Source organism: Maylandia zebra, unplaced genomic scaffold (assembly GCF_041146795.1).
Source record: "Maylandia zebra isolate NMK-2024a unplaced genomic scaffold, Mzebra_GT3a scaffold01, whole genome shotgun sequence".
Taxonomy (NCBI): Eukaryota; Metazoa; Chordata; class Actinopteri; order Cichliformes; family Cichlidae; genus Maylandia; species Maylandia zebra.
In genome coordinates this window covers 1623001-1636789 of record NW_027490031.1, presented here as the reverse complement: position 1 = coordinate 1636789, position 13789 = coordinate 1623001, and the positions used below count along the sequence as shown (strand labels likewise).

The following is a 13789-nucleotide window of genomic DNA, read 5'->3' as shown; positions in this document are numbered from 1 at the left end:
CACTTCTGGAGATCTTTAGCTCAATATCAGGTTATAAACTAAATATATCGAAGACTCAGATATTAACTTTTAATTATAAGCCAAATCACGAAATTAAGTCTAAAGCTAATTTGAAATGGGAGTCGGAGCAGATGAAGTATCTTGGAGTAAATATTACTAAAGATCTCTCTAAGATATATAATGCAAACTTTAATCCTTTGTGTTATAAAATAAAAGAGGATATTAAAAGATGGGATTTATTACCATTTTTAAATTTTGAATCACGTATTGATACAGTTAAAATGAATATCTTGCCCAGGATGCTTTATCTGTTCCAAACACTCCCAGTTGAAATAACTGATAAACAATTTCAGGAATGGGATAAAATAATCTCTAGGTTCATATGGCAGGGAAAAAACCACGGATTAAGTATCAAACTATTCAGTTGGCTAAAGACAAAGGGGGGTTGGGGTTCCCATGTTTGAAAGATTATTATATTTCAGCTCAATTGAGGATATTAGTGTGTTGGTGTAATGTAGACTACCAAGCGAGATGGAAAGAAATAGAAATAGAAACAGTGGCCTTAAGAGATTTTCCAATTCAAGCAATCTTAGGGGATGTGACACTCATTAAAAAACAAATTCATCAAGGAAACCAATGGATTAACCTGCCTTTAAAACTTTGGTTACAATTTCTTAATAAGAATGATTGGAATGAAGAGGTTAGGATTTTAAGATGGTGCGCTTTTGATTTTGATTTTTTACCCAATAAGTTAGATGTAAGATATAAAAAATGGGCAGGACAAGGTTTAATGGCATATTGTATGTTTTACGATAAGGGAATTCTTAGGGACTTCCAATCAGTAAAAGATCAATACCAGTTAAGTAAAACGTATTTTTTTAGGTTTCTTCAAATTAGACATCACCTATATAACTTTATACCTAAGAGAACAGATCTTTTCTCTTTACCTGTTTTGAGTATATTTGTCAAGGCTTACCAGGCAGACCCCGGCCTCAAGGTGATTTCTAGACTGTATAAGGGTATACAAGAGGTTAAGAACTGGAATACTACCTACATCAAAAAAAATGGGAAAGGGAAACAAATACAGCAATTTCAAATGACATTTGGTATCAGCAGTGTGCTTTTCAGTGGAGAATTTCTAGTTCTAATTAGGGCTGCCACGATTAGTCGACTAGTCACAATTACGTCGACTATTAAAATCGTCGACGACTGATTTAATAGTCGACGCGTCGTTTGAAGCTTTGTAAGATCCCAAAAGACGCAGGAATAAGTAGCAGGATTTAAGAGTGTAATAACGGACTGAAACAGAAGATGGCAGCACTGCATGTACAAGGATGCCAGCTGCCGTTAAACCCCGAAGAAGAAGAAGAAGAAGCTGTGTCCCAGAATTCATAGCGCGGCCCAGCTCAGTTTCCAACAATGGCGGCAGCTAGTTAGTTTTAATATTACTCTTATTATTCTTTCTGGGTCACAAAATAAACGTTTAACATATTTTCAGGCGAGAATGTAGCTGTGTAAACCTCAAATATCTGCTCAGTTTATCAAGACACCGCATATTTTCAAAAGCGCTCCGACGTTTTCGGAGACGTCTGTTACCCACTAGCTCGATAGCTAGCCGGGGGCAAGGCTCGGTAGAGCCGTGAGAACACCGGACTCCCGGCAAATCGTTTTCAAACCCACCGCCGTCTTTCGCTGCTCAGGTTAAACATGATATATAAGTCACTTAGATAACTTAAAAATGTTATTGTTTGGCTTTTTTTTTTAGTATTTTATTTGTTCCTGAGTAAATCAGTTTGGCTGAGATTAAAGTTTTAGTTTTTACACAGCTGAATAAACGTCAAGCAGACAGCTGATTATCAGAAGTGTGAGATGCTGGAGAATTTACTCCGGTGTCCTGTTATATTTTAGATAGCAAGGAGTTTATTAAACTTCACCGAAACAATCTGCAAATTTCATTAAAATTTAATAAACTGTCATCCTGTCTTTATTTTTAGTTAGCACAGACCTTAAACACTTAAAGCTAATGATAGTTATATAAGAGCAGATGCTGCTGGTGCAATAAGCTGTACTTTTTACATCCAATGGATGATGATCTGATTAGTCGACTAATCGCAAAAATAATCGGTGACTAGTCGACTATCAAAATAATCGTTTGTGGCAGCCCTAGTTCTAATATATGGAGATGTTTTGGTTGGAAGAGTCTCTGTAGGTTCTTTATTACTCCTGCACAAAGTAAACATTATTCTAATTACTCCAGCTGCTGGAGAAACTGTGGGGCCCAAGGAATAAAACATTTTCACCTGTTTTGGTCTTGCCCAATGATCAACATTTTTTGGGTATCGATTCATTCTGAGTTACAGATCATTTTTAGTATGCAACTTCCCTTTAATTGGGATGAACTTTTGTTTGGATATCTATACTCAGTGAATGTAGATAAAATGTCCAAGCTGTTGTATGGTATTCTGAGTCTGGCTGCCCGTAAGACTATTACCAAGAAATGGCTTAGTGTGAAAATTCCATCACTAAATGACTGGTATGAGATTGTATATGGGTTGTTTAAAATGGAAAGAATTACCTTCATTAATAGACTCCAATATGACATATTTAGTGATATTTGGGTTAAATGGAAACATTACATTTTGTCAAGGAGACCCGATCTTGTTTGAATCTCTGTAATTATGTATGCCATATTATGTGTGTGTGAGTGTGTGTGTGAGAGAGCATATACACACTAGATGGTACACCCGTTTGTTTATGTTTATTTTCGATTATTTGTTTATTTTGGTTTATTTGTGTTCATATAGGTTGCTTATTAAAAAATAAAATATTAATTAAAAAAAACAAAAACATTTTGCAGCATGCCAATAAACCCAAACACTCCCATTCCGGGTTTGAAAAACACAGTAAAGCACCATCAGTCATAGACTGACCATGGACTGGAGGATCATCTTGACAGAGAACCAAACAAAAGGCAGCCAACATCCAAAGGAGAGCTTTGAAGAAGCCTGCAGAACTAGTCCCGAAGACTAGGGACGTTAAAAAGAATGGACTAACCAACTAGTCTAAAACCAACACACACTCAGATACCAAGTTAAGGCTTAGCCTTGATTAATGTCAAACACACATTAGACATAGTCATTGGAAAAGATGAATACTATCTTTCAGTAATCAGTCGTGCTGCTTAACTGTATTAACAATCAGATTAAACAAGTAGTATTTCTGGTACGGACTATTGGCAACAGCAAAGATTAGCTGACCAGGTCACAGACGTTCCTCCTGATGAGTAAAAGTTCAGACTATAGGGGGAAAAAAGATGGTCATACCAAATACTGACGTTCTTTATAAAGTCATTATTTAGACTATTCTGCACATTTCAATGAACCACAGTACCCGTTTTCCATTTACCAAGAACATTTTAAAGAAACGAGGGCTGGCTCAAGACTTTTGACAAGTACTGTAATATTTCAAAGTATCAATTTGTTGAACCGATGTTATATAATTTTTTTCCCCTTTTTTTTTTTTTAAATGGGTCTACTTTATTTCTAGAAAATGTCACTTTCATTTATGTGTATAAATTAGGGGTGCAACGATACACAAAATTCACGGTTCGGTTCGATACTTTGGTGTCACGGTTCGATATTTTTTCGATACAAAAAGAAATGTTCATGCCTTTTTAATTTGTCATTTATTAAAATTATAAATCCATCCATCCATCCATCCGCTTCCGCTTATCCTTTTCAGGGTCGCGGGGGGCGCTGGAGCCTATCCCAGCTGTCATAGGGCGAAAGGCGGGGTACACCCCGGACAGGTCGCCAGTCTGTCGCAGGGCTAACACATAGGGACAGACAACCATTCACACTCACATTCACACCTAGTGGCAATTTGGATTATCCAATTAACCTATCCCCACAAGCTGCATGTCTTTGGACGGTGGGAGGAAGCCGGAGTACCCGGAGAGAACCCACGCAAACACGGGGAGAACATGCAAACTCCACACAGAAAGACCCCGGCCTGATGGTGGAATTGAACTCAGGACCTTCTTGCTGTGCGGCAACAGTGCTAACCACCGTGCCACCGTGCTGCTCTAAATTATAAATATATATTTTAACTCAAAAGTACAGTTTTTAAATTTAACCCTAACCCTTGTGCGTGTTTTTTATTTTGACAGCGAATGCGCACCTGCGGACCACTTATGTGCAGCCCTGGTTATTTAGCTCGTCATATTGCAGCCACAGAAATTCTTTTGTCCATGAAACCATAAAGCTGCACTTTCTTTTTGCCTTATAGTCTGATTTGTCATAACTTCTCCGTTTTGTGGTAAGCTTTTCTTTGGCTGTCACTTCTTCACCCTGACCTGTCTTATTTGGCTCAGCAGAACTGAAATATATATCCTGCTGCTTTTACACACGCACTCACATAAGCTCAGCGATTCTCTGCGCGATCAACCTCTCACATGTTTAAGCTGCGGGAGATTTCACTTGTCATTAGGGCTGGGCCATATTATACCGTTCACGGTAATACCGGTATAATGTTAGGCAACGATAGGAAAATGAAATATCGCGATAGAATGGGAGTAAAACGCGCATGCGCAGTGCCTTTGTTTTCATACGCACATGGCCGATTGTTGAGTGAAACAGATGAACCAGAATTGGTTTGTAAAAATGGTGCAACTTCCGTGATGTGGAACTGGTTTGGTGTTTGTCCGTCAGATACACAACAAAGCACATTTTTTTGCAGAACATGCAAGCGGCCATCATTATTGTCGTATTTGTCGGACTAAGATGCTCTTAAATCTGGGAGTAATCTGGGTCCTAAACTCCGTATACTTCAGGTCAAACGAACACTGCAGCATCACTAAGAGTTAAAAACTGTCTAAATTCTTTCATCTTTAATAAAACGATCAGCATTGCTGCTTTACCAGGTGTAACTATGAAGTTTAACTTCCAGGCATCCATGAAAACAAAATGTATTACATTTAACGGAGTTAGAAGCTAGCAGGAAGCTAGCGGAAGTTAGCTCGCTAGTTTCGCTAGTTACCTAAACATGATATAGCATGTTCTGACTGAGAGATTTCTGAAAAAAATCAAACGTACAGCTCTGCTATCACTTCCAACATAAATGAAGACAGGAAACTAAACAGCAGTGACGTTTGTAGGGTTACTGAAGTTGGGCTAGCTGGTATATAATGATGTGCTACGTGATCGCTAGCGACACAGCTATGTTAGCATAACATAAACAGTGAAGCTGGAGGACGAACACTAACACTTTTCCACTTATAAAAGTTAACGTTAAGGTTCCTCATGGTTAGAGACAAATGCAATCGCATGGCAGGATGCTGTAAAAGGACCAAACTTCAGTCAGGAGAACAACTGAGATAATCCATCCACAATACGAGGTCAGTCATTAATATACTGCAACAACATGGGAATAGAGCAGCTGCCAGAGAATTCAACATTAATGAATCAATGGTACAGAAGTGGAGGAAGCAAGAAGAATGAGTTTAATAAAGTTTGATTTATCTGACTGCTTTGTTTCGCTTAATGTGCCTTATAATCCCGTGCACCTTATGGTCCGAAAAATGCGTACTGCACACTGCAGTTTAATGTTGCAAAGCACCTCTTTTTAACTTCAGTGGATATTATACATGGTTATGCTCAGGATATGTCAGCCCATTTCTACTGGAAATGCCTTTTGGTTAAACTTTCAGCAAGGAATTTGCATTTGCACTGTTACATTTTTATAAAGCTTTAATGTACATAAAAACCAGCTTCTTGTTTAAGTGAAAATAAATGGAAGGTTGTCTTTTTGCGCTAGTAATGTTGTGGAGTTGTATTTTGTCTCGCATCAATTATATCGTCAGTTATATCGTTATCGCAAATTTTCAAATATATATCGTGATAAATATTTTTGGCCATATCGCCCTGCTCTACTTGTCATGTTTGCATAGTAAGCTAACGATTAATAAGACGATGTCAGAGGAATTGGTGCACAAATTATCATCACTCACAGATCAGTGCTGTCGCTCTCTATACACAGTTCGCGCGATTGCAAAGTGAAAGCAAAAAAACAAGCGCAAATTCAAACGCAACTTCAATATGTCACATATTGACAGTGGCTCACCGATGCCAATGACATAATTACCCAGCTACATTTCTGAAAGAATGCAAAAGCATTGACATATATTTTTCCTTCCTACAATAGCCCGACGGGCAGGGCAGAGATAGATTTTGGTAGCCCGACTGAAAAAAATCGCTAGCCCCGGGACGTCGGGCAGGCGATATTGCGAGCCCTGTATCTGATTGAGGAATCACTCATCTTTGGAAAAGAGAGTTTATTACAGAGAAATGTCTCTTTCCAAAATAAAAGCTATACTATCCGCTTCTTCTGGGCTATATTCTCAGCAGCATATTAAACATATCAGGTCTCCATAAGGAGAATCATGTGCTAACAGCTGTCTAAATGACTCGGGTAAAGTTTGTAGCATGCTGCTTGTTGTTTTTGTCTGCTTCCACTTGTCTTTGCACTAGGATGATGTCGGCGTAAATGTGCAGTCATATTCATTGTGTTCCCACTAGTGCTTTCAGGTTAATCTCGCTGAAATGACCTTAACGCCACAACACGGCAAATCTCCGTTAACGAGCTACCCCTGATCGCCCCGTGCATGGGGCTAGACGGCCAACACGTTAACGAGCTAACTGCGCTAACACACTAGCTCCCACCCTTGTAATTGAGCATTGCATGGCACATCCAACATACTGTTTTACTTTAGTCCATGACTCGCTTACCTTCAGGGTCATACGTCACATGAAAACCAAAATAATTCCAAACGCCAGATCTGAATGAGGGTGGGGGAGGTCCACTTCTGTCTCGCTAGCTTGCCCTGCGCTCTTCCTTCTGACTATGCTGTCTGTGTTGAGCGCTCAGTGGATCTGCGCTCGACAGTGCAGCCTAGGCGGAGTAGTCGAACGCAGATTCACTGAGCGCTCCACACAGACAGCATCGTCAGAAGGAAAGTTGATAAAATAAATTACAAATGTTGTATTGTTCGATACATATGCGTACCGAACCGAAAGCACTGTATCGAACGGTTCAACATCGATACGAATATCGTTGCACCCCTAGTATAAACATATGGAGCCATATTCTTGCTACAGAACTGCTGCAAAAAACAGCAATGCAGTATTTAGGATGAAAATAATTTTATACTGAAATAAGTAGCAAAGTACGTATGCCCTGCATTTGCAATGTGTCTAAAAAGTATGACGTGAAACTGTACCAGTGATGTTTTTGCCATCTATAAACCTGTGCAGCTTAACATTAGTAAAGCGAAAGTGAAGGTGGTTCCAGGATTCTTTGTTTCAGATCGACACGGATCACTTTTTTGTCTCAGTTTAAACAAAGATAACAAAGCCAGTCATTATTTTTAAAAAGAGCCTAAAAATATAAAGAGGAGGAAAAACAAACCTTGTAGATCTTCTCAGTTTTCCTCATCTGCTGACAGGCCCACTCAGAATGTGCACCTGCGCACTCTGATAACCACGTGGCCGCTGTTTTAAGGCACAATCTGCAGTTTCTGAGTGTGGAAAAGAATCCGGTCTAATGTATTACGACAGTCTGCAGACTACAGAGTGAATTAAACCCTGTTTATTATTGCTGCTGTTACTTTGACATTTATCTTTGTGTAAAGTATTAATGGCAGTCTTCCTGGACTCGCATGTAAGAATGAGAATAGTTTTATTGATCACAGGGGGAAGTTTATATACATGAACATGTGCTGTACGCTTTCACTTAAACTTTTAATCCCATTAATCGTGATGACGGCGTTAGAGTTAACAGCCCGACAGCAAACGCACAAAAATGATGACACAGACTTGTAATTTGCACCGACGTGTTTTCTAAATTCGCAGCACTTGTTGACAGACACGTGACGTCCACACAGCGACATTTTAGTCTAAAAACATATTAAAAGTGGATTCTCGTATTCACGAGTCCGCGGCGTCCTTGAACACACCGGGCCGTTTTTAACCCGCACTTCAAACTTTCAAACGTAAATTAAAACCTACGAAAAATGAAAAGTGAGCAATGAGCTTACACCGAGGTAAACAGGGCGGGAAGACACACAACTGACCTGAACACTCAACATCCCGCGAACGTGACAAAGTTTCAGCCCATTAGGAAGCAGGAACAAAAGAGACTGAAGATAATCCGGGTTTGAACAGAATCACGTCCCACAAGAAACGAATACATTTCCTCCAACTTTTTCGTTCTTTTTCTTCTTCTTCCTCTTCTTCTTCTTCTTCTTCCTCTTCTTCTAAATTATATTGGCGGTTGTCAAACAACAGAATGGTGCAATACCGCCACCAACTGGTATGGAGTGTGGTCCAGAATGTCACTTCAGGATTAGATGCTATCATATAAATGTGTTTGTCTAAGAAATCTAATATTACCTGATGATTTTTACTTCGTGAATTGTTTCTAAGTAAAGCATTTAACTCTAGCTTCACTTTGAGGTTTTGAATCAGTCTTCTTTCTTCCACATGGTCTTGACACTGTAACATAACACGCAATGTTACAGTGTTTCCCCTAAACTGAAGTGTGCTGTTTAACCCAGTGTGATCAAATCTGACATGTGAAGTGTTTGTTTCTTCTCTCCTCCTCCTGTCTCCTTCTCATTTCTCCAGTTTTCTTGTGGATTAAAAAACACTGTCATTTCCTTTCTTTCTCATGAATTAGACATTTATGGCACACTGCAAACTGCATTAAGTCCATGCCTGTTGAGGCTTTGCTATAGCTATATAAGTGGGATTTGTTATTCGAACGAGTGTTAATCGGCTACAAGCTGTGAGCGCAGTGCAGTGTAAAACTCTTCCTTCAGTCCTCACGCTGAGTGTTTAGAGGCGAGCACACTTGTTAGTCTTCAGTGATGAACTGAATTGATCTCCTTTTTCTCAGCACATAGCAAGTCACTCTCTCTGCTGCATCTACAACAAATAAAAGTGAAATATCTGTGAAAATGCAGCTTTTAATGAAACTGTTAGATTAATGCCTGCATGTTACATTGTGGTATTATCTGCTATTATGATCTGGCAGCAAATAATATGTTGTGTTTATTGCGCATTGCACAGACCAGCTGTTACACACAAATTTCAGGGTGGTGTGGAACCTCACAAACCTCACCTCTGCTGTTAATAACGAGCCTGAGGGCTTTGGTAGCTAGTATAAGATCCACATTGGCTTTAGAAATCTTTCCCGGGGTAACTCCCTCCCCAGGTGGCGTTGTCAGCATTCCTTAGTCACCTTTACTGGTTATTGCTCCTTCGCCACAATGAGATGAACTTCTACAATGACAAAATCCTGTTACTGCTAATGTAACTAACTATGGTTCACACACACACACACAGTTAAATTAAATTACATATGCTGTATGCATTTTGTTCATTCCTAAGTTGTGAGTCTACACCAGCCATAATACTGTCTTTAGTTATTAACATTTGAAAGATTGAAGGCAGGTGAAAAGTAAAAATTCGCTTCCTTTCCCGAAAAACGCAAACTTCAGAAGTACACCTCCCTCCAGTAAGCTTCTGATAAGCCAACATTACTACACGGTCAGGATTTGGCACGCTCTTGGCAGCGTTTGACTTGTTTTTGGCGTTTACATGTGGGCGGAGAGATTTTAAGAACGGAAAGTCCCCGTTTTCATAAACACCCGTGTGCGTGAGGAGGCGTGGCTCTCTCCGTGGAATATGAGACAGTCTCGGTGAACAGCAGCTGCTCGGGTGTTTCCGTGTTCGTTACTTTTTTTCCTGAACTTTGTGTGAGTGGACCGTCGCCGCGTGAAGCTCCGTGTGAAGGTAACGCAAGGAGTGTGTAATGTTCGTGATGTTTCCCTGTGTGCAGCTTAGTTCACGGTGACGGACTCGCAGCTCAGACTGCGAACACGGCACCGCAACGAGGCCGTGTTCGCCATATTGTGTTAGTTTGTGCGATCACGTTTGGCACAACACCAGAATGTAGACACTCTGAGCTCCGGACGGAACTTTATCTTCACGGTGCTGCCAGAGGGAAAGACGGACTCAATCATTACTTGTTATAAACAGGACTGTTTTGGATTACACACAATGGCCTGTGAGTAAAAATACTGCGTCACACTGGCTGTTCTCCTGTAACAGGAAGTCGTCGTCTGTAAGGACGGTTGTTACGACACTTGTAACGTTTGTAACTCGGACAGACCGAGTAAGACTGATAAATATAATATAAAATGTAATAATCATATAAAACTGGGAGTATAAATTTTCAAGAGCCGGATCAATAAACAGATATGATAACGGCACAGATATCAGTAAAACCTTTAAATAGAAGCAGAGCAGCTGATGGCAGCTTCCTCTGCCTCACACTGCTGTCTGACTGCATCCAGCTGACACTGAGAGGAAGCAGGAAAGAAGCAGCTGATATTTGGACAGCACACATGATGGAAAGCAGGGTTTCAGTTGATGTGCACATGAATGATTTGTGTTTCCTCTGCAGGTAGAAAGTGTGTGTGAGCTGAGCAGCATGGATCAGTGTGAGGACAGAGAGGAGGGAGTCCCTCCCTCTAAAAGCACTCTGTGTGGGGAACATGAGAGCCAGACCAAAGCTCAGAGGTGAGATGACCATCTCTAACTGTCCATGACTCTTCTCCATGTCACAGCTCAGCACTCACATCACACTCAAAGCTCCAATAAACACATGCTGGATCCAACCTGTAGTGTGTGGGAACATATAACTCAGGGTGTGACAAACACAGCCAGGCTCCACAGAACATGAGAGGACAGTTTAGAGGTTTGATCTGGTTGTGAAATAAATCATTCAACCACAAATCAAAGCTGTAAATAATGAATCCCTTCTTCTTCTTCTTCTATCCTGGTTATTTTTCTAGCATCAAACATCAACAAATACATTACAAGTCGACCAAACAAGTGGCTCAAAGAGCAGATTTTAAAAAATAACGATAATTCTTAAAATTTTCTTAATATAACTTTTTCTTCTGAGTAATACATGCTGGAGGCTGGTGATGCCTGCAGGTGAAGGAAAAAAGGCTAAAGTATATAAATACTCATTATTTCTAACATTTATTAGCAATTTTACATGAATCATAACACAAATGAGTTTTAGAATGAAAGAAATGTATATTTACTAATGTAACACCAGCTGTCATAGTTATCTCACTCATAAGGTAAGGTAAAGATGTTCAATATTAGAGAGAGGCGCCAATGATAATCGTCTGTGAGCAGCTCTTGGTGAAAGTGGGGAGGAAGAACATGAAGAGACCTCCTACAGGTCAGATGTCTGTGGAGAGAGAATCTTCTGTGAACAATGATTTAACATGGTTTTCTCTCCATGTCTGCCAGAGTCAGTGGGAGAACCTGTTGGCCTCATGTCCCCCAGAGGTTTTCTGAATCCAGCTGTGTGTCTCTGAGGAGTAATCAGTCCATAGAGCCTCCGCTGTTCTTTGCTCCAGACATGTAAGCTGGAACTGAGTCCTTAATGCCACATTTGTGTGTTCAGTGTTACTTTTCATTAGCTTTGTGTACCTACAGCATGTCAGCTTTATGTGTTCTTACATAAACATAAAGCTGTGCATCAGAATCAGTCAGCAGCTTCAGCCTGCAGATAAATGTGTGAACAAAATAAGAAATATAATCACGACAGTTGATCAACTCCGTGTGATCCTGAGACATTGGTGGGAAAAACTTTCTTCATCAGTCTGACTGACAGCAAAGAGTTAGAGGATGAAGGGTTTAAATGAGGCTGCAGAAGAAAATAACTGTTTGTATTTATGTGAGATGGTTTGAGGAGAAGTTCAGCAGGTGGAAATTCACACTGTATGTAACTTAGAGATAATTAACAAAGTTTAACAGAAAACGTGAGCATTATATTTCCTATGACTTTGGAGAGAACGGTGAAAACAGTGTGTGGGTCCATCTGTAGGGCAGCGTCATGGTTCACAGTTTCAGAAAGGAGAAGGATTAGTTTCTGTACCTGCTAATAACAGAGTAATGGCCAGAAATGACTCGAATATTTGTTTGTAAATCATCCAGAATTGTTGTTGTTTATAATGTGGTTGCATGTTTTTCTGAACACAAAAATATTTTTAATTGAAATCTTAATCTTGATCCTGGGACTCGATCTTTCTGTCTGCTGCGATCCGCCTCAGACCATCAGACTATCCTGAACCTGATGCCAGCTGTGTGTCCTTAAAGAGTGATCTGTCCATGGAGCCTCCACTGTTCTTCAAAAAGCAGATTGTTTCAGAGATGGTGTAAGTAAACATCAGCTCATCTTCTTCCTCATGTGTCCTCATCTTCAGAATCATGCGAGAAGTCATGTGGCATTTTAGTTCAGTCCACCAGGAACAGCAGAGGACATTTTCATGTATGATGAACAATTATGTTATTATGCGTCTTCTGAATGAGTAAACTCTCTGTATATATTATTGAAGGGTCTACCTTACAACATAAAGCACCTTGAGGCGACTGATTTGGCGCTATGTCAACAAAACTGAATTGAATAAACTTGTTCTTGGTGGTCTACTTCTTTATCTGGCAGACATGACAGACCAGGCTGCTGTGAGCCTGATCACAGCTGTGTGTCTCTGAAGAGTGATACCTCCATGGAGCCACCGCTATTCTTCAAGAAACCAGCATCAACCTTTAGAGCAGGAAAACCAAAGAGGTGAGCTCTCCTGGAACGTCCATTAGAGCTGTCGCTATAATTACCTGGTTCCCTGTACTCTGGTTTAAGCTGATATTTAGACCTAAAATGGTTGTAAAGTTTAATGTGAGTGTTAGTGGGACGTGCAACTTCACGTAGCCGTGAGACCTGAAATCAGATTTTGGAAGTTCGGTTTAACTAAGAGACTCACAAGTAACAGACACCAAAACAATGCTCAGAGGTGGTTAAAGCTCTGAGGCAGAACTACAGAAGGCCTTTTATGCATCTCGGTCTACTCTCAGGGTTCTGGATTGTTTTTAACATTTAATGGTTATTCATTTTTAAACTGTATACATTTATGATCTAATTTTCTCTGGGATGGCTCATTGTTTGCTTACCAGGATCTGTCAAAGAACTGTCTCCAAACAGACACGTAGCTGTGAGTCTGTGAAGAGTGATGCGTCCAAGGAGCCGCCGCTATTTTTCAAGAAAAACGTCATACCCTTAAAACCAGGGAAACGAAGGAGGTACGTTTTCCATCAGTACCGTCTCATTAAGTGGCTGTTTGCTCTGTACTGAGGTGTAAGTAGGTATCTACGGTATACTACAAACACCTCAGGGTAAAGAATAATCTGAAGAGCAGTGTTAGTGTAGTGTGTGTGAATGTCTGTGTGAATGGGTGAATGACTGAACGTGTAAAGCACTTTGGGGTCCTTAGGGATTAGTAAGGCGCTATACAAATCCAGGCCATGTTTATAGTGTATGTGTTATTTCACATAACAGCGAGACATAAAATCAGGTAGAGGAACTCCAGTTTGAGCAACACAGTCACAAGTTTGTTCTTCAGATACCAAACATTACACAAAGGTTCATAAAACTCAGATATAACATATGAAAAGTAGTCATGACAGCCATGATCTTCTGGCAGAACTTCTCTAAAGTATGAACATATCGGAGCATTTACAACCATTAAACATAAAGTGGTAATTAGCTGAGTAAAATCTATTATGCAAAGAACGAGATCTCTAAAACCCCAGATAAGCTTCTTAGTTTGAAACGAAACCCTTAGAGATGCCTTTAACACCAGTTTAGTAACATA

General features: G+C 40.0%; 2 protein-coding genes across 7 annotated transcripts in view; one reads left to right on the top strand and one right to left on the bottom strand.

Annotated features, from left to right (window-relative positions):
• Positions 1–9383, bottom strand: part of LOC143415595 (nucleotide-binding oligomerization domain-containing protein 1-like) — a 93003-nt gene extending 83620 nt beyond the window's left edge. The window contains exons 1-2 of the mRNA XM_076880869.1: positions 9178–9383; positions 8129–8981 (exon numbers count right to left, since the gene is read on the bottom strand). The gene's annotated coding sequence lies outside the window, so the exon portion shown is untranslated. The remainder of the gene's footprint in view (positions 1–8128; positions 8982–9177) is intronic.
• LOC101477089 (protein NLRC3) overlaps positions 1–13789 on the top strand; it is a 374972-nt gene that overhangs the window by 265320 nt on the left and 95863 nt on the right. For 3 of the 6 annotated variants that reach the window (XM_076880855.1, XM_076880856.1, XM_076880853.1), the window contains exons 1-6: positions 9733–9851; positions 10525–10640; positions 11388–11501; positions 12194–12298; positions 12586–12711; positions 13092–13217. The exons of 2 other annotated variants lie outside the window; for them this stretch is intronic. In XM_076880855.1, the coding sequence (XP_076736970.1) occupies positions 10552–10640; positions 11388–11501; positions 12194–12298; positions 12586–12711; positions 13092–13217 (560 nt within the window). In that variant the 5' untranslated portion in view covers positions 9733–9851; positions 10525–10551. One more of the 6 variants, XM_076880854.1, reaches the window with a different exon arrangement.